The 26,898-nt window shown below is 43.2% G+C and overlaps 1 protein-coding gene across 1 annotated transcript; it reads right to left on the bottom strand.

Annotated features, from left to right (window-relative positions):
* Positions 1-17,654: 17,654 nt before the first annotated feature.
* Positions 17,655-22,936, bottom strand: LOC144667933 (frizzled-2). The gene is made up of 2 exons (XM_078529557.1): positions 22,725-22,936; positions 17,655-19,656 (listed from the first exon to the last, which is right to left on the bottom strand). Exons 1-2 carry the CDS (start codon positions 22,729-22,731, stop codon positions 17,984-17,986), a joined length of 1,680 nt encoding a protein of 559 aa, XP_078385683.1. The 5' UTR covers positions 22,732-22,936; the 3' UTR covers positions 17,655-17,983.
* Between the last annotated feature and the right edge of the window lie 3,962 nt (positions 22,937-26,898).

Here is a 26,898-nt window from a genome sequence, read left to right as displayed (position 1 = left end):
AAAATGATTATGTTCACTTCCAGGATGTAATCATACTTAATTTTCAAAACCAGATCCCCTTTTCTACTGGTAGCAGTGTCTTGGCCTGACATGTTAAGGTTCACCACCTTATGGGCAGATGTTCAGCCTCAATATGGGGGTGAGAATATGGGTGGGCAGGAGCATAATTTCATGCTGCTGGCCAGTGTGCCTGTTTCCATTACCATCCTGTCCCTGGGCCATTTTCCATGAGGCAAAATTGGGGGTGAGGGGGGTTACCAAACTGCAAGTGGCAGGAGCCAATTAAGGTAAGTAAAACACCAATAACGGCCCATTATCAGAGGCCGACTGGAATTTTCCAATTGACCTGCAGGTTCCCTGTGGCTTCAGGAACAGCTCAGCTGCCCAGAGGCAGACTCCCAGCAGCAGATCAAAGCGCTGGTGTGCCAGGCAGGCGTTGGCACCCGCCCAGCCTAGCTGATCACTGCTGCACCAGCAGGCTGTCCTATGGAGGGGATCCCTCTCAACAACAGTGGGCCAGCAGCTACCACCATTTTCCAATGCACAATTTTTTTTTTTAAGTTGCTGAGAAAGCGCCCCCTCTCTCTCCCATACCTGCAATGGCAGGCTACATCATCTTCCATCCTGGCTTTTAAGAGCCCATTGTTGGCCTTAATTGGATGCCGAGCATGTTCTCTGGCCACTAACCGGGGAAAATCACTGCTGGGTGACTGCTCCCAACACAGTTTGGCATTGGGCGCCGCCCCCCCGCCCCCCCTGCCATTTGACCTGAGCATTCGAGTGCTGACCCCAAATCCTGCCCTATGTATCAGTCAGGAGGCAAGTTGGACACCAGGTTTTATTGAATTTTACAAGAATTTATTTTACAGATCATTTGATAAATGCCCTGCTCTGGAGTTTGGGGGGTAAGATATGATCTGTGCTGATTATTCATAACGATACAGACATTCATTGTTAGATGTTATTCTCTCACCCAGAAACAATGAGAGAGATCTTGGTCTAGCAGCCCAGTTGCGAATTCCTTCCTTTGTATACTCCTAGCACAGAGAGATCTTTGAATTTTACTCATTTCAGAATAATCTTGTGGCTTTTTAATCAGATTTCATATCTTGTGTTGGGTTTGTCAGTACTAGATGTTTTGTAATCGCAGCTGTCATCGCCATTCAGGAACTCTTGTTGACATTTTTTCCCTTTAATGTTCAGGTTTGCACGCTCTCAATTTTGTTTTGCTTTAAGAACATTTTTTAAAAAACCATTGATTTATTTATCCCTTTGAAAACAACTCCAAATTAAAGAGCCAATCAAAATAGAGGGTCTATTAGGGAATTTAAACACTTGATAGGGTGCCATCTATATTGCTCCTTATTGAGAAAAGCCTTACCTTTAGAAAACATGTTTCATAACCTTAGGAATCCCAAAATTGTGGCGCAGATTGAAATTGGCAGGTATGATGTGGTGGGCATCACGGAGACATGGCTGCAAGGGGATCAGGACTGGGAGCTAAATATCCAAGGATATACATCCTATCGAAAAGATAGGCAGGTTGGCAGAGGGGGTGGGGTTGCTTTGTTAGTAAGAAATGAAATTCAATCGATAGCAAGAAACGACGTAGGGTCAGATGATGTAGAATCTGTGTGGGTAGAGTTGAGGAACCGCAAAGGTTAAAAAACCATAATGGGAGTTATGTACAGGCCTCCGAACAGTAGTCAGGATGTGGGGCATGAGATACACCAGGAGATAGAAAAGGCATGTAAGAAAGGCAAGGTTACAGTGGTCATGGGGGATTTCAATATGCAGGTAGACTGGGAAAATCAAGTTAGTAGTGGATCCCAAGAAAATAAATTTGTGGAATGTCTACGAGATGGCTTTTTGGAGCAGCTTGTGATGGAGCCCACTAGGGAACTGGCAATTCTAGATTTAGTGATGTGTAATGAGGCAAATTTGATAAGGGAGCTTAAGGTGAAGGAACCCTTAGGAGGAATTGACCATAATGTGATAGAATTTACCCTGCAATTTGAGAGGAAAAAGCTGGAATCAGATGTAACGGTATTACAGTTGAATAAAGGCAACTACAGAGGCATGAGGGAGGAGCTGGCCAGAATTGACTGGGAGATGAGCCTAGCAGGAAAGACAGTGGAACAGCAATGGCAGGAGTTTCTGGGAGTAATTTGGGAGACACAGCAAAAATGTATCCCTAGGAAGAAGAAGCATGCTAAAGGAAGACGAGGCAACCATGGCTGACAAGGGAAGTCTGGGACAGCACAAAAGCTAAAGAGAAAGCATACAATGCGGCGAAGAGCAGTGGGAAACCAGGGGATTGGGAAGCCTACAAAGACCAACAGAGGACAAGTAAAAAAGAAATAAGGAGGGAGAAGATTAAATATGAGGGTAAACTAGCCAGTAATATAAAAGAAGATTGCAAGAGTTTTTTTAGATATATAAAGGGTAAGAGAGAGGCAAAAGTGGACATTGGACCGCTGGAAAATGACGCTGGAGAAGTAGTAGTGGGGAACAAAGAAATGGCGGAGGAACTGAATAGGTACTTTGCGTCAGTCTTCACTGTGGAAGACACGAGTAACATTCCCAAAGTTCAAGAGAGTCGGGGGGCAGAGGTGAGTATGGTGGCCATTACCAAGGAGAAGATGCTAGGAAAACTGAAAGGTGTGAAGGTGGATAAATCACCTGGGCCAGATGGATTACACCCGAGAGTTCTGAAGGAGATAGCTGAAGAGATAGTAGAGGCATTAGTGGTGATCTTTCAGGAATCACTAGAGTCAGGGAGGGTCCCAGAGGACTGGAAAATCGCTAATGTAACCCCCCTGTTTAAGAAGGGAGTGAGGCAAAAGACGGGAAATTACAGGCCGATTAGCCTGACCTCGGTCATTGGTAAGGTTTTAGAGTCCATTATTAAGGATGAGATTTCAGAATACTTGGAAGTGCATGATAAAATAGGGCAAAGTCAGCATGGTTTCATCAAGGAGAGGTCATGCCTGACAAATCTGTTAGAATTCTTTGAGGAGGTAACTAGTAGGTTAGACAAAGGAGAGCCAATGAATGTTATCTACTTGGACTTCCAGAAGGCCTTTGACAAGGTGCCGCACAGGAGGCTGCTCAGTAAGATAAGAGCCCATGGTGTTAGAGGTAAGGTACTAGCATGGATAGAAGATTGGCTGTCTGGCAGGAGGCAGAGAGTGGGGATAAGGGGGTCCTTCTCAGGATGGCAGCCGGTGACTAGTGGAGTTCCGCAGGGGTCAGTGTTGGGACCACAACTTTTCACTTTATACATTAATGATCTAGATGAAGGAACTGAGGGCATCCTGGCTAAGTTTGCAGATGACACAAAGATAGGTGGAGGGACAGGTAGTATTGAGGAGGCGGAGAGGCTGCAGAAGGATTTGGACAGGTTCTGAGAATGGGCAAAGAAGTGGCAGATGGAATACAACGTGGGGAAGTGTGAAGTCATGCACTTTGGTAGGAAGAATAGAGGCATAGACTCTTTTCTAAATGGGGAGAGAATTCAGAAATCTGGAGTGCAAAGGGACTTGGAAGTCCTAGTCCAGGATTCTCTTAAGGTTAACTTGCAGGTTGAGTCGGTAGTTAGGAAGGCAAATGCAACGTTGGCATTTATTTCGAGAGGACTAGGATATAAAAGCAGGGATGTGCTGCTGAGGCTTTATAAGGCTCTGGTCAGACCACATTTAGAATATTATGAGCAATTTTGGGTCCCGTATCTCAGGAAGGATGTTCTGGCCCTGGGGAGGATCCAGAGGAGGTTCATGAGAACGATCCCAGGAATGAAAGGCTTAACATATGAGGAACATTTGAGGACTCTGGGTCTATACTTGATGGAGTTTAGAAGGATGAGGGGGGATCTGATTGAAACTTACAGAATACTGAAAGGCCTGTATAGAGTGGACGTGGGGAAGATGTTTCCATTAGTAGGAGAGACTAGGACCCGAGGGCACAGCCTCAGAGTAAAGGGAAGACCTTTTAGAACAGAGATGAGGAGAAACTTCTTTAGCCAGAGAGTGGTGAATCCTTGGAATTCATTCAGAAGGCTGTGGAGGCCAGGTCATTGAGTGTTTTTAAGACGGAGATAGATAGGTTCTTGATTGGTAAGGGGATCAAAGGTTACGGGGAGAAGGCAGGAGAATGGGGTTGAGAAACTTATCAGCCATGATTGAATGGCGGAGCAGACTCGATGGGCCGAATGGCCTAATTTCTGCTCCTATGTCTCATGGTCTTATGGTCTAAAATGCTTTAGAGCCAATGAAGTACTTTTGGAGAGTAGTCACTGTTGTAATGGAGGAAATGGGAGTCAACTTCTGTGCAGCAAGTGCCACACAGAGCAGTGAAATAAATGACCAGGTAATATGTTTTGAATAGTGCCGTGGATCAATTGTGTCCATCTGAGAGGGTGGATGGATCCTCAGTTTAACATTTCATCTAAAGAACGGCACCGCTGACAGCGTAGCACTCCCTCAGTTTTGCACCAAAATGTCAGCCTAGATTTTATGCTCAAGCCTCTGAAGAAGAGGGGAAGGGAGATGGTGGTGTAGTGGTAATGCTGCTAGACTAGTACTCTAGAGACCCAGGTTAATGCTCTGGGGATATAGGTTCAAATCACACCATGGCAGCTGTTGGAATTGAATTCAGTTAATAAAAATCTAGTGGTTTCCGTAATGGTGACTATGAAACTATCTTCGATGTTGTAAAAACCCATCTGGTTCATTAATGTCCTTTACAGAAGAAAATTTACCATCTTCATCTAGTCTGGCCCTCATATGTGACTCCAGATCCACAGCAATATGGTTGACTCTTAACTGCCCTCTGATTTGGCCTAAGAAGCCACTAAGTTCAAGGGCAATTAGGGATGGGCAACAAGTGCTGACCTTGCCAATAACAACCATATCCCATGAAAGAATAAAGAGGGAGAAAAAGAAGGATGTGCCCTGATGCAAAGACTGGTGCTACCAATGACCATAAAATGTATGGGCAGAAGTAGGCCATTCAGTGAGATCGTGGCTGATCTGATCATCCTCAACTCCACTTTCCTGCCTTTCCCCCATAACCCTTGATTCCTTTACTGATTAAAAAGCTGCCTATCTCAGCCTTGAATATACCAATGGAGACACCTCAGGCACAGTTAGTGAATGGGGGTTGAAGCTGCTTGTGGAAATGTGATCAAACGTGAATCACTTTCCTGAGGAGGGAAAGGGTAAAGGGGGAAGATTAAAAGGACAGGGAAGCTGTAACAATCATGCTTTGCATGACAATCATATTTAGGACACTGGTTTGAGTGTGATTAATGATTACTTAGGACTTTATTTAAGGATAACAAAGAATGCAAGATCAATCTAATAATGAAGAAGATCAACTCAGTTGTAATCAGTTCTCCAGACTGTTCATACCAGGTTTCAAGCCACAGCAAAGTGTAAGGAATGACTTTCACATCTGCATCCCTTGCCTCAGTCAGAATGTTTCTGGTTAGTGGTTTCCAATTGTTCCTTTGATGTTCTGACGTCAGACCACTGACATCGGTACATCAAAAAAATCAGTAGAATCACAAAGTGGTTACAGTACAGAAGGAAGCCACTCAGCTTGCTGTGTCTATGTTGACTCTCAGAGCACGTCAACTAGTCCCACTCCCCTCCCTTTTCCCCATAGTCCTGCAGATGTTTTGACTTCAGACAATAATCCAATTCCCTTTTGAAAGCCCCAGTTGAACCCACCTCCACCACACTCTCAGGCAGCACATTGCAGATCCTAACCACTTGCTGCATAAGAACATTTCTCCAATGCTGCCACAGGTTCTTTTATCAACTTATGCCAGTGTCCTCTTGTTCTCAACCTTTCTGCCAATGTTTCTCTCTACATAATCTGTCCAGACCCTTCATGATCTTGTACCAAAATCTATCAATTTCTATCAAATTCCTCTCAATCTTCTCTCCTCCAAGGAGAACAGCTCCAGCTTTGCCAAAGTATCCACTTAACTGAAGTTTCTTATCCCTGGGACCAACGGAAACCTTTCCTACCTCTATCCAATGCCCTTCACATCCTTAAAGTGTGGTGTCCAGGATTGGCTGAACCCGTGTTTTATGAAGGTTCAACAATATTCTTGCTTTTGTTCTCTATGCTTCCATTTATAAATCTCCGCATCCTGCATGCCTTATTAGTCGCTTTCTCAACCTGCCCTGCCAGCTTCAACAACTTACGTACATATACCCCCAGGTTCTCTGCTCCTGCACAATAGTCACAGAAGAGGGGGTTGCAGACAGTGATAATCATCAGGGCCTGTGCCTCTTGGGAGGCCGGGGCTCATTGGCCAATTAGGATGCTCAGTGTCTAAAGCAGCCAATCTGTTGTGTGGACCATCCCGATTGCCAGGCTACTTGGCCAATGAGTGCTGTTGTTGTGGCCAAGTAGGGTGCACAGATTCCCTTGTCTTTGCTTTCTTACCTCATGTTGGGGCTCATGTAAGGGCTGTTTTGTTGGAGCTTCACTTAAGATCTGAGTAAAACACAAGGTAAAGCAAAGCACTTAGTTGCCTCACCTCTACCCTCAGAAAGCCCTTCCTACCCTCCTGCTCTCAAAGGCGTGTGGCCCTGGGTTGGGCCCTTCCCAACACCATTACCCGCACCCCCCACCCCTGCAACCTACATGTTCCACAAAATTCCCAATCCCCAGCCCCATCCACTGACTCCCTAGGTCTCAGTTTTCCTGCGAAATTCGTTTGAAGAGAACTGGCCCCAGAACTACATAGTCTGAGTAATGGGGCTACTGTAAACACTAAACGAGTGGTGATTGGAGCTGAAGCGTGTGGATGTCCGAGTGCGCTCTGGGCTCAGATGGTGTGGATGAGTTTCAGGCTGTGTGCCCTGGATTTCAGTTAAGAAAATATGAGTACACTACTTCACACTGGTAAACTGTAATGTAGCTATGCTGATTGGAAAAACTCCAACTTTTCTCTCAGACCAGGAAAGAAAGGTTTATGGAGGTGGACATCGGTGAGGTGGGTGGTAGTCTTCAGCATGAGAACGCATTCCCCTCCTCCCCCATTGTTCCCAATCCACACCCCAGTAAACAGGTCAAGAGGAAATCAGTTTGACGCTCAATTCAGAAAACAGTTTAATGGTATCAAGGAGACAAGGAAACATTGTGTTTAACTGACAGGCCAGAAAAAGAGAAGTTGTAGCTCCTGAAAATTCTGTTGGGTGCCACAGGAACTGTGATCCCAGGGTTCACTTTGAAAAATGGAGGTGAGTGTGAAAGTCTGTGAGGACCCTGAAACTGGGAGTGAGCTGGACACGCACACACACTGACACTCTCATACTCACCCCCTTTAGAGTTATAGCCTTTACTTTATATTGCCTCTCTTCCTACTTCATACGAATTCTCTGCATTAAATTTCATCTGCCATATGTCTGCCCATTCCATCATCCGATTCATGTCCTTTTCGAAGTCCATCATTATTCTCCTCACATTTAACAATGCTTCCCAATTTTTGTGTCATCTGCAAATTTTGAAATTGTGCCCTGCACACCCAAGCCAATGTCATTAATATAGATCAAGAAAAGCAGTGTTCCTAGCACCAAATCTTGGGGAACCCCACTATATTCCTTCCTCCAGCCTGAAAGACAACTGTTCACCATTACTCACTGTTTCCTGTCACTGAGCCAGCTTTTTATCCATGCCACTAGTGTACCTTTTATCGCAGGAGCTTCAACTTTGTTACAAGTGTGTTTTGTTATGTAGCAGGTTATCAAATACCCTTTTTTGAACAAGGGCCTAACATTTGCAATTCCTCAGGCCTCTGGTACTGCCCCTGTATCTGTGGAGGGTTGGAAGATTAAGGCCAGGACCTCCACAATTTCCACCCTTACTTCCCTCAGTATCCTTGGATGCATGTGATCTGGTCCTGGTGACTTATCAGCTTCAAGTACAGCCAGCCTATCCAATACCTCCTCTTTATCAATTTTTAGCCTAGCGAGTGGCCTATTATTTCAGTATGACTTTGGCAGCACCTTATTCCCTGGTAAAGACAGATACAAAGCACTCATTTAGTACCTCAGCCATGCCCCCACCATCATGTGAAAATCCTCCTTTTGGTCCCTAATCAGCCCTACTCCTCCTTTTAGCAGCTTTTTACTATTTATATGTCTATAAGAAGACTTTTAGAAGCAATAGCAACTAGAATTCACCACAAGCTACAGAGCACTTTACAGTACCCACAGGTTCCTTTGGTTCAATAGGCTTATCCAGTGAGTAGCTGAACCATTACAAACCAGGAGGTTCTCAGACCCAACTGCTAGACTATGCTAAGTTAGCTCATCACAGCCAGGAGGTGGTAGGGGTGGTACAATTGGTTTCAGCACACCTGGGTTCCTGAAGGAAAAAAACAACCAAGTCTACTGTTCTAGCAAGTTGCAAAGGAACTCTGATAATTTGTGGGCAAAACTGTGGCAGATGAAGATCAATGTAGGAATTTATCAGGTCAATGATTTTGGACCCACGTAAGATAGATCAGAGTGTTTTCTAAATGGTGAGTAGTTACAGGAACTGTGGATGAGCAAAGGGATTTGGAGACCCAGGTATAAAAGTCACAATAAGCTAATGGACAGGTACAAAAAAAATTAAAAGGCTAATGGAATTTTTTTTTATCTCTAAGGAGATGAAATACAAAAAGGGGTTGAATTTATTTTGCAGCTGTACAGAGCTCTGGTCAGACCTCCTCTGGAGTACTAGTCTCCTCAGGAAGGGTGGATTGGCCTTGAAGGAGAGGTTAGAGCAGATTCACCAGAATGATACCAGGGCTAAACAGGTTAAACGATGAGGGCAGGTTGTATGGACTAGCCTTGTATCCCCTTGAATATAGACAATTAAGGGATGACCTAATTGAGGCATTTATGATGATTAAAGGATTTGCTAGGGAGAAACTGTGTCCTTTGTTGTGATGGTCCATTTAGGGGCCAAAAGCTTGAAGTTGAAGCTAAGCCTTTCAGGGGTAATGTCTGAAACTTGTTCAAAGAAAGGGCAGTGAGAATCTTGAATTATCTCCTCAGTAAATCTATAGAGGCTAGGGTGGTTGGGTAGAGGGCGGGGGGGAATGTGTAGAATGACGATAGGGGTCAATTGAAAAACTAGGAATGATACATTTTTGTTAGACAAGCGTATTAATGGCTACAGAATCATGGCAGGTGGATGGAGTTAAGATAAAGATCATCCATGCAACATCTAATTGAATGACCAGTCATGCTCAAGGGGCTGACTGGCCTATTCCTGTTCTTATTTTCCTACATCCACTATCCAGTAAAATGGATAGCTCATCCAAGACTGAATGTTGGACAATCAATCAATCTGACAGCGTAGAGGCAAAGGAGCTGTCCAAGGGGTAGTGGAGGGGATGAGCTGGGTTTCTCCTGATAAATGTGGATGATGTTGCCAAGAAACAGCATACAGATGAGGAATAGAAGAGTGGCAAGAATGTTTCTTTGAGGGCCTCCAGAAGTGATGGTTCAAATGCTGGAAAAGAAGCCATTGCTAGATTGTTCATCAACCTGGTCTATTATTTGCCAATCAGAAAAGGCCTGGTTTCTACAGAACTGTAACCCAGCAAGGAATCAATGCTTAGGGGAGAGAAAATGAGGGAAACATGACAAGAATACAAAAGAAAATGGAGTGTCTAACCTGGTAATGTTGTTCCAATTTAATCCCTCTATTAATTTTTTCTCGTAAAAAAAAAACCCAATGATTTTTGGTCATCAATGGTATAAAAGTTGTATCTGATGTTTTTCTACCAATCAGCCAGGGTGAAACATCATTCATGTCACACTTCCAAACCTGTGGTTTGCAAAAGGCACAACATACGTGTAACCTAATATTTTTGACATGTAGATCTGGAAGCAAAATTTGAATTGAATATTCATTTAAAAAAAAACAAATGAAATGGGGCTGCAAGAAAACAGCATGCCAGAGGAAAGCTTATGATATGAGTGAAATTAGAAGGTGGAGAGAAATGGGATTCACAGCAATGATAGGCAGGCATAGCTGCACATATGGTTCAATTCTGATGTTTAAATAAGAAATACTTGCACATGTATAGCATCTTAGCAGTCAAAACATTGTAAAAGTCCTGAACCCAATGAATTACTTTTTGGAGTGTAGTGACTGTTACATAGGTAAATAAAATACCTATTTTGTGTTTGAATCATTTTGCAAACAGCTGTGTGTTATGAGCAGTTACTCAGTGTTTTAGTAGTGTTGTTGAAAGTAGTGGTGTTGGGCAGGGCACTGGGAGAACTCACTGCTCTTTCAATGCCACCATGAGGTCTTTAACCTGATTTAAGGCAGCTCGGATTTAACATACCATCTGAAGAAAAACACTGAGCAATACAACAGTCCCTCAGCCTTGCACTGGTGGGTAGGTGTAATCTCAGTAACCGATGCATTCACGTGGTCAGATGAAGAATTGAGGGCGGGGGGGGGGAAGAATTTCCATTTTAAAAGTCACTTTAGTGAATGGAGCCTCAGTACAACGCCACCCTCTGGCGTTTTGTTTAACTTCCACATACCACCTTTCATAATGAGGATTTTACTCTACGATAATGAAAAGTGCTACAAAACTAATGAGTTTCTATTATAAAATCCGTAACCCTTCAGATCTCAGCTGTTGGAATGCAACCAATTGCTGACAGCCACAGGAGCAGGAAAGTGTAAGTCTGGCACAGCGGCAAAACACTCACTTTGACAACCAAAGGAAACCATTCGCAAAAATGTTTGGCTACAATTGAACCTCCTTACACAGATACTGTGGCTGATTTTCCACAATTTGTATGTATCTGGATCCACTTAAAAAGATTCCATTAGTTAAGCATGGTGTACAGCATCACTTCAAAAAAAATTCTGTTTTAGATTTACAAGATGGGAGCTAAAAGCCTTTAAGTGTGACATTTGTAACCACAAGCCCTAATTCTAAGTAGTGTGTTAAAATAGCCCATTTGAAGGAATTACATGATTGCTTAATTTGGGGATTTAAATTTTTTTTAAAAATTGTGTTCGAAGCAGAGCAGGCACTCATGGGATAAGTTTGTGACTTTCGTAAAACTTCAGACACATTTAAACAGAATGAGCAGCAACACAAAGAACAAATTTGTCAGTTTTATTTTAGCCCTACACTCCTATACTTGTGGTTTAGCCAGTTCTATTGTCTAATGTTGCTTGAAAAGTGGAGTGCTCGAGGCTAACTGCATCTGGCACTGTCTATCCTGTATCACAATTGCATCTCAATGCGGAATTGTATTAGATTTCAACTGTATTGATAAAGATGTAAATCCTTCTCTGTTGGATTTTCACATTGTGTAGCAAACTTAAAAAGCTGTGCAAAATCCTGGTTGTGGTAATAGTCCCTTTCTCATCACGTTATGAGTCCAGCAGTTGACCTGCATTATGCTCTGCTCACTAGACTCTGGATTGGAGGCAAACATTACAGATCAAAAGGGTTCCTCTGCCCCATATATTTTTCTCCTCCTGCTCAAGTCACTGACTTATGCTGGAGAGCCATTTCATGAGGACAAGGCACGCTCTGGTTCCTGCTTCGCGTATTCAGCTCTGACACAAATTCAACAGGGCTATTTGACTGGAGATGTTCTCAGCTGATGTCAGATCCACATTTTCCAGTGGGGGGCGGGGACTGTTATAGAAGGGCAGGAGTAGACTTAGGGCTATTTTTGCCCTTCCTAGCATCAGGTATTGGAAGCAAACTACAGACCTCCATCAACTTGGAAGTGTATAGGTTTTCTTTATATATAAAAAAAAGAGAGGTTGGGAATTACAAATCCAACAGGAAATGGAGGACAAACTTTTCTTAAACCCAGAGCGTGGCTAAAATGTGGAACTGGCTACCATAAGTAGTTGAGGTGACTAGCATAAATGTTTTTAAGAGAAAGTTACATAAAGTAGCTGAGAGAAAGGAATAGGAGGATATGCTAATAGGATGAAAAGAAGGTTGGGTGTAGGTTCTGTGAAGCATTAACAACAGCATGGAAATGTTGGGCCGAATGGGCTCTGGGTTGGAACCACTTTAATGCATGAAACCTATCACTGGAAAAACAAGCTTGATATTGATATAAAACATCACAAGCAATCTTTGTAAACACTTTTTAAGTCAATTGTGCTGAATGACTTACATGAATTAAAAAAAGAGTTGAAAGTATGGAGTATGTTAAAAAACACCCACAGTCATTATTTTCAGGCAGCAAGGGCAATCGATTTTTCAAAGCAACTGGCTGTACTACTTGAACTGTAGAGGATTAGTATTGGCCTTCAGATCTACTCAATGTTACTCAGGAGCATTGCTATCAAATGCACTGCAATTGAATGGTCTGCAATTTTCCTAAAGGGTATATCGTTTTAAAGTAAGGGAAAAAAAACAAACCTGCAAGATAAGAGGATCTATTGCCAGATTCAATGAAAAGCCAACGATCAACAGGCTTATGCTAACTTTATACACGCCAATGAAAACTGTTAGGCATCTTCACTTTATACTAAAATTGATATTGCTAGAAAACTATAATATTATCCAAGTACAGCTTTGCAACCCTTCAAAAGGACTTTGCCTTAACAACACTGTTTTGCATTAAATTGGAGGTTTCTTGCATTTCCACTGATTAACAGAGCTCAGTAACGCTTTCTTAAAAAAATTACCAAAACAATCCTTTGCAGCTACAACGTGTTCAGAGTAGACAAAAAAGAAAAGCTCCGGGAGATGTCTGCAGGACCTCCTCTCTTAGATGTAAATGAGTTTGACTCAGCTTCATCTGAAGATGATGCGGTGAATCCAACATGCCTCCATTGTAAGTCAGACTAAAATTTCTTGGTTCAACTGTTGAATTTTGTTTCCACAGCACCTACAGTTTGTTGTACAAAAATAAAGCACCAAATGCGATGAAAACAGAATCCAGCTATAATGCAGAAATAAAGACTTGCGTCAGTCAGATTAAAAGCACTTTTGACAGAGGCGTTTCTGTAAAGGAGGTTTCATTCCCAATGTAACGTGTGCCTGGTTCTTAAAGGCAGCTTAAAAAAGGAAACTGCATGAATCCTGAATACACCCAACAACCAATAAATTTACAGCATATAATTTCACAAGGTTAAAATGATTTAACCATTGACAAATTAGTGAGGTATTTTTTTAAAAAAACACCTCGATAGTGCAGCCCATCACTGCAAGTCTTACTTGGAGTTAGAAAAAAAAAATCATTTTAACTATTACCCTCCTTTCCTGATTATTTTTCTCCCTTCTTCACCTCATTTCTGTTCTTCCAACCCCTTACTACTTAGGAAATATCCATACAAGGCAACCAAATTGTAACGTTTCATATCTATTGGTTTATATTTCTGATTCAGCCAATAACTCAGTAGGAAACAAAATCCGATTAGTGTGTTCTGTATCAGCAACTTGTACGAATAATTTCCTCCCAGTTAGGGAATTAGTAAAACACTGGCAAGGAATTTCATTTCTCAGATTCTTTCAGAAATCCCCCCCCAGAGTCAAAACTGCAGGTGCAGGAAGATTTATATTGTACTGAATACATCGCTGTGGTTTCTCATTGTTTTTTCACCCAATTTCCTTCTGTTTATTTTTCCAGATCACTGTCTGTAATTCTTATTTTTAAGTGATTACTGACATTCATTCCTCATTCCAGTTCCCCATCCCATTTCTGCAGTTTGCTGAATCCCACCTGATTAGTTTGACAACAGCTCAATCATTTCTCCCATGCCCTCCATTAATCTATTATCCAAAAAACAGGTTAGTAACTAGAGGACAGTTAAAATAATAGGCAAAAAAAAAAATCAGGACGTGGGTGAAATTAGAATTTTTTTTTGCACAGCAAATTACGATCAGGAATGCACTAAGGGGAGGTTTGAAGCAGATTCAATAATAACACTCAAAGGGAATTACGAAGGGAACATTTGCAGGGCTTTGGGAACATGCAGGGGAGTGGAAGAGTTTGCAATTAGTCCCAGAGAGCATACACAATGGACTGGATGGCTTTCACCTGTGAAGTGAGATTCTACTTAGTGTAACGACAAACTGGAAAAATTGAGCGCTGTTCTGTAACATTGTGTCTCAGTTGGTAGCATCCATGCCTCCAACTCAAGAAGTTTGAGAGATCATATCCTAGTCAAATAGGTAAACATAGAATCTAAAAAACACTTCAGTATAGTACCAAAGGAATGTTCTGTTCCTAAAGGTACCACCTTCCAGATGACAACAAAAAATCTGCCTGTTTGGTTAGATTGTAAAGATCACATCACTTTTTAAAGAACCTCAGATTTCTCCCAGTGCTCTAACCAATCACTACCAGAAAAACAGATTAAATGATCATTCATATATTATTGCTGTTTGTGTGATCTTGCCATGTACAGTTTCAACCACACTTGCCCACATAACAGGGTCTACAGTTCAAAAGTAGTGTGGGTGAAGCACCTATGGATGTTTCCCTGATCCAGTGCTATTCTGTATTAGAAGTCATTTTATAATTAGAGTTGACTTTTCATAAAAGAAAGTTAAAATTTATTTGAATATATTCAACCTTGTAACCTGGACAGTCGAGAAACTATAAATCACCAATGACACTCGAAAATACTCCTGTGGAGAGGATTGAGCCAGATAAAAACAAAGTATTACAAAGTGGAAGTGAGCACTGACCATCTACGGTTGTACAAAATGTAGACATTCATCTGAAGAATGAAGGCAAATTGTGCGCCAAATTTCATGAAAAGCCCCCACAAAAAAATTATTTGGCAGCTATTTTTAAAAAAGTGATAAAGAAATATGCATCTCATACTTGGCTTAAAAGGAACAAAGAATTTAAGAAAGGGACCTGTCCAGATCAAGAAAAAAAAATCTGCCCTGTCCCACACACTAGAATCAGAGAATACTGAATTGTATTCACTCTTACTGAACTTGCGCTTTCACTGCCTGCATGAATGCCATCATTAAATAGGCAGATTTTTGTGAAGATTATTCCAACAGCACCAACTGGGAGAAAGGTGAATAGGCTTAGCATAACTCAGACAGCATGGTCCCCTCCTCATCCGTATTTGAAATTCATTTATACCTGAAACTGTTTTTCCTTGTAAATGGACCAGAAAAGTAACAGTACAATCATGACAAATACTGCAATAGAAACCAAATACACAAGAAAGGAAATATTGAGGCATTATGCAAGCAAATATGTAGATACCAGAATCACATTTACACTATGCTGCTTAAGTGAAGGACCCAAAGAATAGGTGTGCTTTAACAACTGGTTATAGGGTCTGAGTTCCACAGGAGTTATAGGGAAAAAATATTTCCCAGATTGAACAAGAGCTGTGGTTTCTAGGTCAGGACTGAAAGTTGCACAAGTTAATCTATAGGGCTGGATTGAAAACAGTGTGTCAATACACTGCTTGATATTGTGTAATTCCTTCACGAAATTGTACAAAGGCAACAGAACAAGATAACAGTTCACCCTCCCAAACTTTCCCTCAGACTTTGCAGAATTGTTATCGGTATCAATCTGACCAACAAACAGCACCCAAAACAAAAGAAAAATGATCTTTTAAGATGAAAGATTTATATTTTCTATTAAATTCTACTTCTCTTTTTAAACTTTAAAAAGAAATGAGAAAGTTTGAAACTTCACTGTGTGCCAAGCAGAAAATTGCAGATATCACTATGGGTCCCACCTTGTATCTCAGCATACAGGAGCCATGGAAATGTGTTTACATCGTTAACAGGAGTACACTTCAAAAAAACACATTCAGATTATGTACTCCATGCAACAAGGCATTTGAATCAGTTCTACTGCCCATGTTAGGGGGGAACTCAACTATTTAATCAGCTCACCAAATGCTAATTACAGTTAGAGGAAGATGTACAGTTTGATGCTTGGAATTATCCTGTTTATTGCACGGTGTAAGTCCTAACAGACTTTTAAAGGGCTGTTTTGGAATTTTTAAAAACTCACTTCAGACTAAAAATAGATTTAAGTTTTCCCCTGAAAGCCAATAGAATTCCTTTAGTAGGCATGAACCAGTTGGGCACAAGGGAGAGAAGAGAAAAAAAGTTATGTTTCTTTAACTGCTCTAGGAAGAGTAGAGAACAAAGTGGCATTGGTGTAGGTTTAATAAAACACTGGACTAATGAAACATTGACTGAGAGCCTGGAAACATTTCAGAAAAAGAGCAGAGAAAAAAGTCCTGTACCTAAAGATAGAGGGTTTTTTTGTGTGTGGGGGCTGGTGGGATGGATTTAAGTGAATAGGATTCCATCAGGAGTCTGATGCATTTGCACATGAGTTCTATTTCTGGCACTTTAAAGCTTCAGAGAAAATAAAATACTACAGGGAACAGTTTTACAAACTGCCCTTCAGCTTCTGCGGTGCCCTGATTGCAAGAGGGAATAGAGATCCATTCCAGGAACTTCAGAAGCCCCATGTCCTGTAGTTTAACGTGAATCACAAAATGCAAAGTGCCCACACACTGTGGAAAGAGGAGGGTGGGGGGGAGAAATACAACCAATTTACTGGAATACTCCTAGGCAGATTTAAAAATCAATGATTCCAAAAGTTTAAAAAAAAAGCAACAGATTATCCCACATGGGGAGGGAGAAAGAAAACATTTACAAATAAAAGGCACTTGTGTCTCTGGTGACTTGGTGGGAAGTCTTATTTAAAACTAAAGTGACAGTGATTAGTTTACAACCACATTTTAAACTCAAATGTCCTTTTTCTAAATGGCTTTCAGCTATGGAATGGGAGAAAGATGGGAGAGGCCCCCCACACAAAACCCTTACATGGCGAGGGAGCTCGTGTGGAGACCCCCAGAGTAGTGCTCTGCACCCTTTTGTGAAAAAGAACTGTATTCGCAGTGAAAGGAGAGAGGGGAGCATATGAATTTTACACCAGTTTGCAGATATCCACTTACCCTCCAAAAAAAAACCCCCTGCGCTCCAAAAGGACATGCAACTCCTGACGTATATAAAAAAAGTGGAATTTTATTTTAAAAAGGGGCAAAAAAAATGCCAAATATAGAAACAATTCTATTGATCTATAAATATAAAAAGAATTGTGATCAAACATGAAGCTATGAACAAACCCAGGCCGAACACAACAGTTTAAAATAAAAGCACTTAGTGCTCACTGATTGAAACGGACATCTGCGCACAGTTTAAAACCACTTGTGCATGTTGTTACAAATCTTTTAAGAATTAGACGATCGAATGGTCTGGGGCTGATAGAAACGTGCTTGAGAGAGAGAGAGAGAGAGAGAAAAATGTGCCTCAGTTTTTAAAAAGAAAAGTTTTTTGGGGATTGTAAAATTAGAAACGAACCTCAGCATTAAACACGAGACTTTTTTTTGGGGAAAAAAAAAAGATTTTTGTTGCAAGCTCCCTACAGTCATGGAAGGGAAAATAGTCATGTGCTCTTCATTAGATTCCGAGAGGAGGAGGAGGGAAGTTTTATATTTATCCATGACTATCTGTGAATGTGCAGTAGCGCCGCGATTTCTACATCACCTCGGGGGGGAAGAGGGAGGGAGGGAGGAAGAAGAGGAGAAACTTTTTTTTTAATCGAATCAACTGATGGGGGGGGGGGGAAGAAAAAAAGGGTTCATTGAGCCAGCCATCAGTTTTGAAATCCAACTCCTTATGCGGAAATCCATTGGCAAGACAAAAAAATAATAATGTGAAAACCAGTACCGAAGAACTTTTTTAAAAGAAAATTCTCAAGTAGGACTTTTTTTTTTAAATACAAATATATAATTAAAACTTTTTTTACAAATGCTATTTACAGGTTTTATTACACCTTGGGAAGTTATCCTAATGCAATCGTTAAGTAAAACCAATTTTTTTTTTAAAAAAAACAAAAACAAAACAAAACAAAAAAATAACACAAAAGGAAGTCAGTCCCCGTGTTAACTTCTGTCCCCCGTCTCACACGGTTGTCTCTCCGTGTTTGCTGTTGGTGAGCCTGGTGTAGAACTTGCGCCACGAGTGTAGAGTCTTACCCGACCAGATCCAAAAGCCAGACGTTATGCCCACGATGAGGGTCATGAGATATTTGATCATGTACACAGTGAAGTCTGGAGTCATCCTGGGGTAGTAGTGAAGGGGACAGGGGATGGCGTAGCTTTTGCAAGTCTGGCTGATCCAACTCTTTTCCCACTGCTCCCTGAACGCTTGCTCGTAGAAGTAACAGGCGATGACGATGGTGGCGGGCACGGTGTAGAGCACACTGAAGACGCCGATCCTCACCATCAGCTTCTCCAGCTTCTCGGTCTTGGTGCCGTCGTGCTTCATGATGGTGCGGATGCGGAAGAGGGAGACGAAGCCGGCCAGGAGGAAGGAGGTGCCGATGAAGAGGTAGACGAAGAGCGGGGCCAGCACGAAGCCCCGCAGCGGGTCGATGCTGTTCAAGCCCACGAAGCACACGCCGCTCAGCAGGTCGCCGTCGATCTGCCCCATGGCCAGGATGGTGATGGTCTTCACCGCTGGCACCGCCCAGGCTGCCAGGTGGAAGTACTGGGAGTTGGCCTCGATGGCTTCGTGGCCCCACTTCATGCCGGCGGCCAGGAACCAGGTGAGGGACAGGATGACCCACCAGATGGAGCTGGCCATGCTGAAGAAGTAGAGCATCATGAAGAGGATGGTGCAGCCTTCCTTCTTGGTGCCCTGCACCACCGTCTTGTAGGTGTCCTCGGCAAACTTCTCGTTGCAAACCACCTTGTCCTCCAGGATGAAGCCGGCGATGTAGGCGATGGAGACCATGGTGTAGCAGCCCGACAGGAAGATGATGGGTCGCTCGGGGTAGCGGAACCGCTGCATGTCCACCAGGTAAGTGGTGACCGTGAAGAGGGTGGAGGCGCAGCACAGCGAGGACCAGATGAGGATCCAGATGCGGGCGAACTTGATCTCCTCGTCGTTGAAGAACATGTAGCCGTTGCTCTTGGAGGGCTCGCAGGGGGCAGCGCACTCCTTCTCCCCCAGGAACTTGTAGTTGAGGTAGGAGGGCACCTTGAGGGCCCGGGGGCAGTGGAAGGGCTGCTCGCGGTTGTAAGGCGGGGGCTTGGGGGTGCCCAGCTCCTGGACGGGCACGGTGGGCAAGGTGGTGGGGCTGCCCTCCTCCGAGTGGTTCTGGCCCACGCACAGCTGCTCGGTGCCGTGCACCGGGAAGTTCTCGCAGCGCAGCCGCTCCGGCCACTGGAAGCCGAACTTGTTCATCAGAGCCTCGCAGCCCTGTCTGGCCCTCTCGCAGATGGAGCGGCAGGGCGGGATGGCCTGCTCCAACACCGTGCACACCGGGGCGTACATGGAGCACAGGAAAAACTTCAGCTCTGGGGAGCACTGCACCTTGACCAGCGGGTAGAACTGGTGCACCTCCAGCCCGGCGTCCTCCTGGTTGGTGTGCCCCAGCAGGTTGGGCATGATGGTCTGGTTGTAGGCGATGTCCGTGCACAGCGGGATGGAGATGGGCTGGCAGAAGCCGTGGTCCGGGATGGAAATCCCCCTCTCCCCCTGGAACTGCCCCCGCACTCTCAGAAAGTTGGAGGGCAGCAGCCAGAGAGCCAGCAGCAGTCCGCCCAGGAACACGTTGAAATGCATCCTCGCTGAAAAGATCGACAAAAGTCTCCTGGTTATATTTCTGGACGCAGCAAGTCAATTAAATCTGCAACATTTGCAGAAGAAACTCCTAAAGGAGGAGGAGGAGGAGGGGGGGGGGAGGGTGGTAAAAAAAAAGGGGGTGGGTGGGGAGGGGGGGAGAAACTTAAACTGGGGGAAAAAAAAGCAGGCAGATTAACAGCGCCCGTTCCGCAGACCCAACTAACTCGCTGCGCCCCCGTTAAACGACTGTCTGACTTTTTCTTTGTGCAACTAACATCATCTCAATTACACCGTTTCAAGGGACCCGCTCTCGGAGGCCGAGGTGCTCCAGCGTTTTAGCGGAGGAGGGGGGGGGGGGGGGGGGGGAAACAGAGCCTTGAAACAGACCCACCATTCCAGCCCTCCGCCGAGCCAGCCAATCAGGTTAAACATTGACGACCAGCCCTAAGGGCAGGATTGGCCAACCGCAACATAATGATCTCAGTAATTAGATGCCAAACTACACCAGCATCACTTAAAGCAGCAGCGTGCTGAAGGAAGTGGACTGTTAGGTTTGACAACAGCCAGCCTGATTAGTGCCATTTACATAACAACTCCTGGTAGAACCAAAATGTTTAGGCAAAAAAAAAAGAAAGGAATGACTTATAGGAACGACCATCCCGCGCCTCTCAGTTTCCCCCACTTTGCAGCGGTTTCAATCTCAGAATCGATGGGTTTTCAAACTTTTTGTGGGTGGGGAGAGGACGCTACAAATCTCTTGGCGCTCTCCCCCCTCCCTCTCCTAACTTCAAAAATACGAAAACGTTCCGAAGAAGAGTCATATCGGGCTTGAAGCGTTAACAGATGCTGCCAGACCTGCTGAGTTTCTCCAACGTTCCCTGTTCTCGTTTCGAAAGTACAATTGCCATTTATCCAGAACGGTGTTAGCATTGCAGAGAACCTGACTCGCAAAATTCGCATCTAGCGATAAGGACATACACCGTGTCACCCAGTCAGCATGGCAAGGGAAGGGCTGATCCTCATCTTCAAAATTGAAGGGTTCAAAAGGTTAAATGGAAGTAGAGGTCGCTCCGCTTGTGGGGGTGTACCAAGCGAAGGGGGCCGTAAATAATGGACAGTCGCTAATAAATTCAGTAAGGAATTCAGAAGAAACTTCTTTATTCAGCGACTGTGGAACACGCTGCCACATGGAGTAGTTGAGGCAATAAACGTTACGTGCATTTTAGGGGAAACCAGATAAGCACATTGGAGGAAAAAAGGGAATGATGAACTAAGGTGGGAGGAAGCTGGTGGTGTGGAGCATGGCACTAGCATACAAATGGTGTATTCCTGTGCCATAAAACTCCTGCATAAAGTCAATATAGACATTTGACTACATTGCATGCCACATCATTCTGCTGATGAGTCCCAGTTTAAAAATATATGCAGTCAGTTACTTTGTAAATTAATTTTATTGCTACCAAAATATTTCCAAGATCAGACGGGGTGTGTAGTGAATATATTTTTTTAATGAATACTGATAGATTTTGGTCTGAAAAGCAGAATAGTACGTGGGAGTTTCAGTAGGTTGCTGAGGTTGCCTCAATGTTAAACCTCTGCAAGCCCATAGGAATGTTTAGATAGGACTTCAAGCACAGGAACTGCAGCCTATAAATCTAGGCACATTACTTGTGTGCATCTGATTTATATCAAGCATATGCATGCTTTGGGCCTGGAATTTTTTGCACTAAGGTATTTGATAGCAGTTCCTGATCAGCAAATTTCTTTGAATCCATTTGAAGTTATCTGGATTAATTTGAAACACAAGGAAATAAAAAAAAGGCCATTTGATTGCACTAGGGATGTTCCTCTGCAGTATAGATCACCGACTCAAATAAAGACAAAAAGCTGGAAAAGCAGAACAGTATCTGACACATGGGGCGGTTCCTGTTCCACCACCAGACTTTCACCAGAGGTTTGGCAGAAACCCCATTTACATTGTAAACCGGCTTTCAGCTGCACCACTGACAAAACTATAGCGGCAGCTCCAAGGAAATCCCCTGGCCCCTAGTTTAGCACTTTGGGCAGGACCAATTGTCAGAATTCCTCAGAAAGATCCCAACTGAAACACAAACATGTCTTTCTCTTTCCCTCACTGACTGGCCTTGCTGTGCCTTTCTGTCATTTCCCACTGTTATTCCAGATTTTCAATGGTCTGTTTTTTTACCCCATTTCCTCATTGGCCCAAATATTCAGGTTGAATACTTCGCAATCCTTTTCGAAGTCTAATGGTTTGTGCAAGAAGAAAATCTCCCATTTCTATTTCCACTTTTCAGCAGAGATCTTGGCAGGAAGTTTAAAATTCGCGACACTCCTTTCAAATGTCACAGGTCCTGCAACCACTCGGGTGGACGTTTCTTCAAAGTTACAGGGCCATGGTCCCCTGAAGACCTTTGCACATTTGTATTTAAAATGGTGGTTTATGGTGCATTTTTTAAAACTTTCTTTTGCTTCACAATTGATATATTTTTAATCTAAAACATCTTGTGAAAAATGTTGCATTTGGAGTTAATCCATATTCAACAGACCAACTAAACCATCTCTTTCACAAAAGCAGCCTGCACAGTTATTCTAATCTACTCCCTTCAGAAATGGATTCTTCTCCACTCTACTACTTAGGAATGTGGGAACAGGAGCTGGTCATTCAGCCCCTAGAGCCTGTTCTGTCATTCACTCAGAATCAAGGTACAAGTCATCCATAATCCATCTTTCCGCTTTGGTTCCCTAACCTTTAATAGCCTTGCCAAACAAAATAGGCTGCCTCAATTCTCTTCCCCCCTACAAAGGCACTTTTCCATTCACAGCAAAATCCTGCCCCCTCTAATGCCAGCAGCTAACTAAAAGGAATCTTCCCCTCAATTTCACAAAAACACCTTTCCTTTATTTCTCATTCTTTTAGTTGTCAGAGGCAATCTTCACTTAAAAACTCAAGTTCAAAAAGGCACTTTCTTCCAAACTCATCGCCCAGTTCGCAGGGAGGCCTCCCTCCCTCTCTGATACCTTTCTTACCGCTGGTCTTGGATCCGGCTCTTACCTGGCATGGCTGTCAGGAGCCGAGTCTAAGCCCCATGCCGATTCAGTGAAACTGTTGTGAGATTAGGTATTCCTGTCCGCAGCTCGTGGTTCAGAGTCTGTTCTCAGAACAAAGCAGCAGCATCAGGCAATAGCTGGGATGTTTAGACTGGCAGTGAGAACAGCACCAGGGAATTGGAGCTGCATTAATCTCCTGGTGAAATCCCTTGAAATGGCAAATCAACTGTTGCACAAAGCACACATTTCAATGGTTGATTTGCTACCACAAGGGGATAGGTGCACATAACAGTCTGCATACACTGCTACTTGTATTCAGTAACTGTGATCCAATTCAGTTTATCTACAGCTAGCAGAAAGTTTGGTGGACTCACTGTATTTTTTTTATATTGGTTAATGGGATATGAGCATTCCAGGCAAGATCAGCATTTGTTGCCCATCCCAAATTTCCCTCGAGAAGGTGGTGGTGAGCTGCAGTCCACGTAATGCAGGTATACCCATATGGATGTTTGGAAAAGAGTTCTAGGATTTCGACTCAGCGACAGTGATGTAGCAAACATACGAACATAAGAACATACAAATTAGGAGCAGGAGTAGGCCATTCGGCCCCTCGAGCTTGCTCCACCATTCAATAAGATCATGGTTGATCTGATTGTGGCCTCAACTCCACATTCCGCCTACCCCCGATAACCTTTTACTCCCTTGTTAGTCAAGAGTCTATCTACCTCTGCCTTAAAAATATTCAATGACCCAGCCTCCACCATTCTCTGGGGAAGAGGGTTCCAAAGATTCACAACTCTCTGAGAGAAAAACATTTCTTCTCATCTCCGGTTTGAATGGGAGGCCCCTTATTTTTAAACTGTGTCCCCTAGATCTAGTCTCTCCCGTAAGGGGAAACGTCCTTTTGGCATCCACCCTGTCAAGTCCTCTCAGGATCTTATATGTTTTAATTAGCTCACCTCTCAATCTTCTAAACTCCAATTGATACAGGCCAAGTCTGTCCAACCTTTCCTCATAGATAACCCCCTCATTCCAGAAATCAGTCGAGAACGATATAGTTTGGATATAGGAATGTTGATATAGTTTCAAGTCAGGATGATGTGTGACTTGGAGGGGAACTTGCAGTTGGCGGTGCCCGATGTGCCTACTACCCTTCCCTCCTATGTGGTAGAGGTCATGGGCTTGGAAGGTGCTGTTGAAGAAGCCTTGGTGAGTTGCTGCAGCACATCTTGTAGATGCTACACACAGCTACCACTCTGTGTCAACTGTGGATGGAATGAATGTTGAAGGTGGTGGATGGGGTGCCAGTCAGGTGGGCTGCTTTGTCTTGGATGATGTCGAGCTTCTTGAGTGTTGTTGGAACTGCACTCATCCAGGCAAGTGGAGAGTATTCATCACATTCCTGACTGGTGCCTTGAAGATGGTGCACAGGCTTTGAGGAATCAGGAGGTGAGTTACGTGCCTCAGAATTCCCAGCCTCTGACCTGCTCTTGTAGTCAGAGTATTTATATGACTGGCCCAGGTTCAGTTTCTGTCAATGGTTATCTCCAGGATATTATTGGTGGGGGATTCAGTGATGATAATGCGTTTTAGCATTAAAAGTAAATGGTTAGGTTCTGTCTTGTTGAAGATGGTCATAGCCTGGAACTTGCATAGCACGATTATTACTTGCCACTTATCAGCCCAATCTTGAATGTTATTCAGGTCTTGCTGAATATGGGTATGGACTACTTCAGTATCTGATGAGTGGAAAATGGTGCTGAACATTGCGCAATCATCAACAAACATCCCCACTTCTAACCTTTTTATGAGGAAAGGTCATTGATGAAGCAGCAGAAGGTTGGGCCTACAGCGCAACCCTGAGAAATTCCTGCAGTGACATTCTGGGGCTGAGATTATTGGTCTTCAATAAGCATAACTATCTTCGTTTACACTAGGTATGATGCTAATCAGTGGAGAGTTTTCCCATTGACTTCCATTTTGTTAGGTTCCTTGATGCCACACTCAGTCAAAGGCTGCTTTGATGTCAAGGGCAGTCACTCTTATCTCACCTCTGGAATTCAACTCTTTTGTCCATGTTTGGACCAAGGCTGTAATGAGGTATATACTGTTTCAGACTTCAAGCTGGGAAATCATGATGCACATACACAAAATGGCTAGTAGTGTGATGGCAGCACATTAGAACATTGGTTTTCACAGTAACCAGGGAAAGAATGACACCTTATCCCTCATTTATATACATGATATTGTTCCAGTATGTAAGATTGCAAACTTTCTCATTTCTCCACAATATAGAGGAACCTGGGTGTCCTGGTACATGAATCACAAAAAATTGGTATGCAGGTGCAGCAAATAATTAGGAAGGCACATGGAATGTTGGCATTTATTGCAAGAGGAATTGAGTATAAAAGTAAGGAAGTTTTGCTGCAGTTGCATAGGATGTTGTTGAAACCACATTTGGAGTACTGTGTTCAGTTTTGGTCTCCTTACTTAAAAGAGAATATAATTGCATTAGCAGCAGTTCAGAGAAGGTTCAGTCGACTGATTCCTGGGATGAAGGGATTAATTTTTGAGGAAAAATTGAGCAGGTTGGGCATATACGCATTGGAGTTTAGATTTATGAGCGGTGATCTTATTGAAACATATAAAATCCTGAGGGGACTTGACAGGGTGGATACTGAGATGATGTCTCCCTTTATGGGGGAGCCTGGAACCAGGGAACACAGTTTAAAAATTAGATGTCTCCCATTTAAGACTGAGGTAAGAAGAATTTTTTTTCTCTCAGGAGGTCATTAGTCTGTGGAATTCTCTTCCCCGGAGGGGAGTGGAGGCTGGGTCATTGAATATGTTCAAGGCTGAGTTAGGTAGATTTTTGGTCAGCATGGGAGTCAAGGATTGTGAAGGGGAGGGAGGGAGGTGGGCAGACAGGAAAGTGGAGTTGAGGTCACAATCAGAATCAGCCATGATCATATTGAATGGCGCAGCAGGCTCGAGGGGCTGAATGACCTACTCCTACTCCTAACTCTTGTGTTCTTGAATGATTTGAGTGAGTTGGCGAAAATCTCTTTTCCCTGCAAAGTTTCTCCCCTCTCCTACTCTTGCTTTTTTTGGAACGTATCCTCTTCGCTCTAGCATTCTCTAGTATCTTGCCCAGCCAGCAATTATCTACTTGTGAACTTGCTCAATGAATGTTGACAGGCTATCTAACTACTAAGGATTCACTGTGAATCCGATGGTCCAATAATCCATGTCACTTCTACTTCTTAATTCATTTCACCCAGTCCTCTGACCATAGCAATAACAACCCTTCCTCAACCCCATTAAATTAGCATAGACCATAAGTTGAAGCTCAAAAATTTACAAAATGTAAATTGAATATCAAAAGTGTGTTCTTAAAGTAGAAGGTAATTTTTCCTACTATTACTGTGTCTTAGGATGTAGATCTGTTAGCTATTAAGGTTACTAAAGTTTTCAATTTCTTTTCATCAATAAAACATTGTAACTCAAACTACTCCATCCCTGCCTTTCCCCCTTCCTGCTCCACTGCTTCCTGCCACTGAATCCATAAAATGGATAAATGAACAAGCCGGTTATATTGGCCCCACTAAAATAATTGCAAAAAAATATTTTTTAAGGTGCATGTATGGATCATACTTAAAGCATTCTGCAGCAATGTGAAGACTTCGCACATGTTATTACATAATACATTAAGGATCATAAAATCCAGAGACTAGACCAACTAGGCAGGGATCCGCATGGTATTTACACAAAACTACCCCAGTAAGAGTAGCTTCATGTTTTGCTCATTCTGCACAGTTCATCATAGTAACACTATACTTTTGGGATAGGATTTCAGCAGATGTCAGTGCAGCACCAGTCACAAAATATTGTACAACCATGGTCTTACACTGTGCTGACAGCAGAGTCATAACAGTATGAAAGCTACATCTGGAGGGTTTTGTTTTTTGTAGCATTATGATACCCATCAGAGATTGGATTCAACCCAGGTCAGAGCGAACTGGACAGAACGTGATGCCCCAATGTTTCGACAGAGAGGTCCCCTTGAGTAAGATCATTCCCAAAAGATATGGAAGTATCTGCCCATGTCACTTTCTGGTTTTTAACTTAAGCCTCCAGGAGGTTTGCATCAGGTGTTTCTGCTTACCTGAATCTCTTGC

Source organism: Cetorhinus maximus, chromosome 25 (assembly GCF_964194155.1).
Source record: "Cetorhinus maximus chromosome 25, sCetMax3.hap1.1, whole genome shotgun sequence".
In the NCBI taxonomy this organism is placed as follows: Eukaryota; Metazoa; Chordata; class Chondrichthyes; order Lamniformes; family Cetorhinidae; genus Cetorhinus; species Cetorhinus maximus.
Note: the sequence above shows the minus strand (reverse complement) of the source record. Positions and strands in the feature narration are given on the sequence as shown.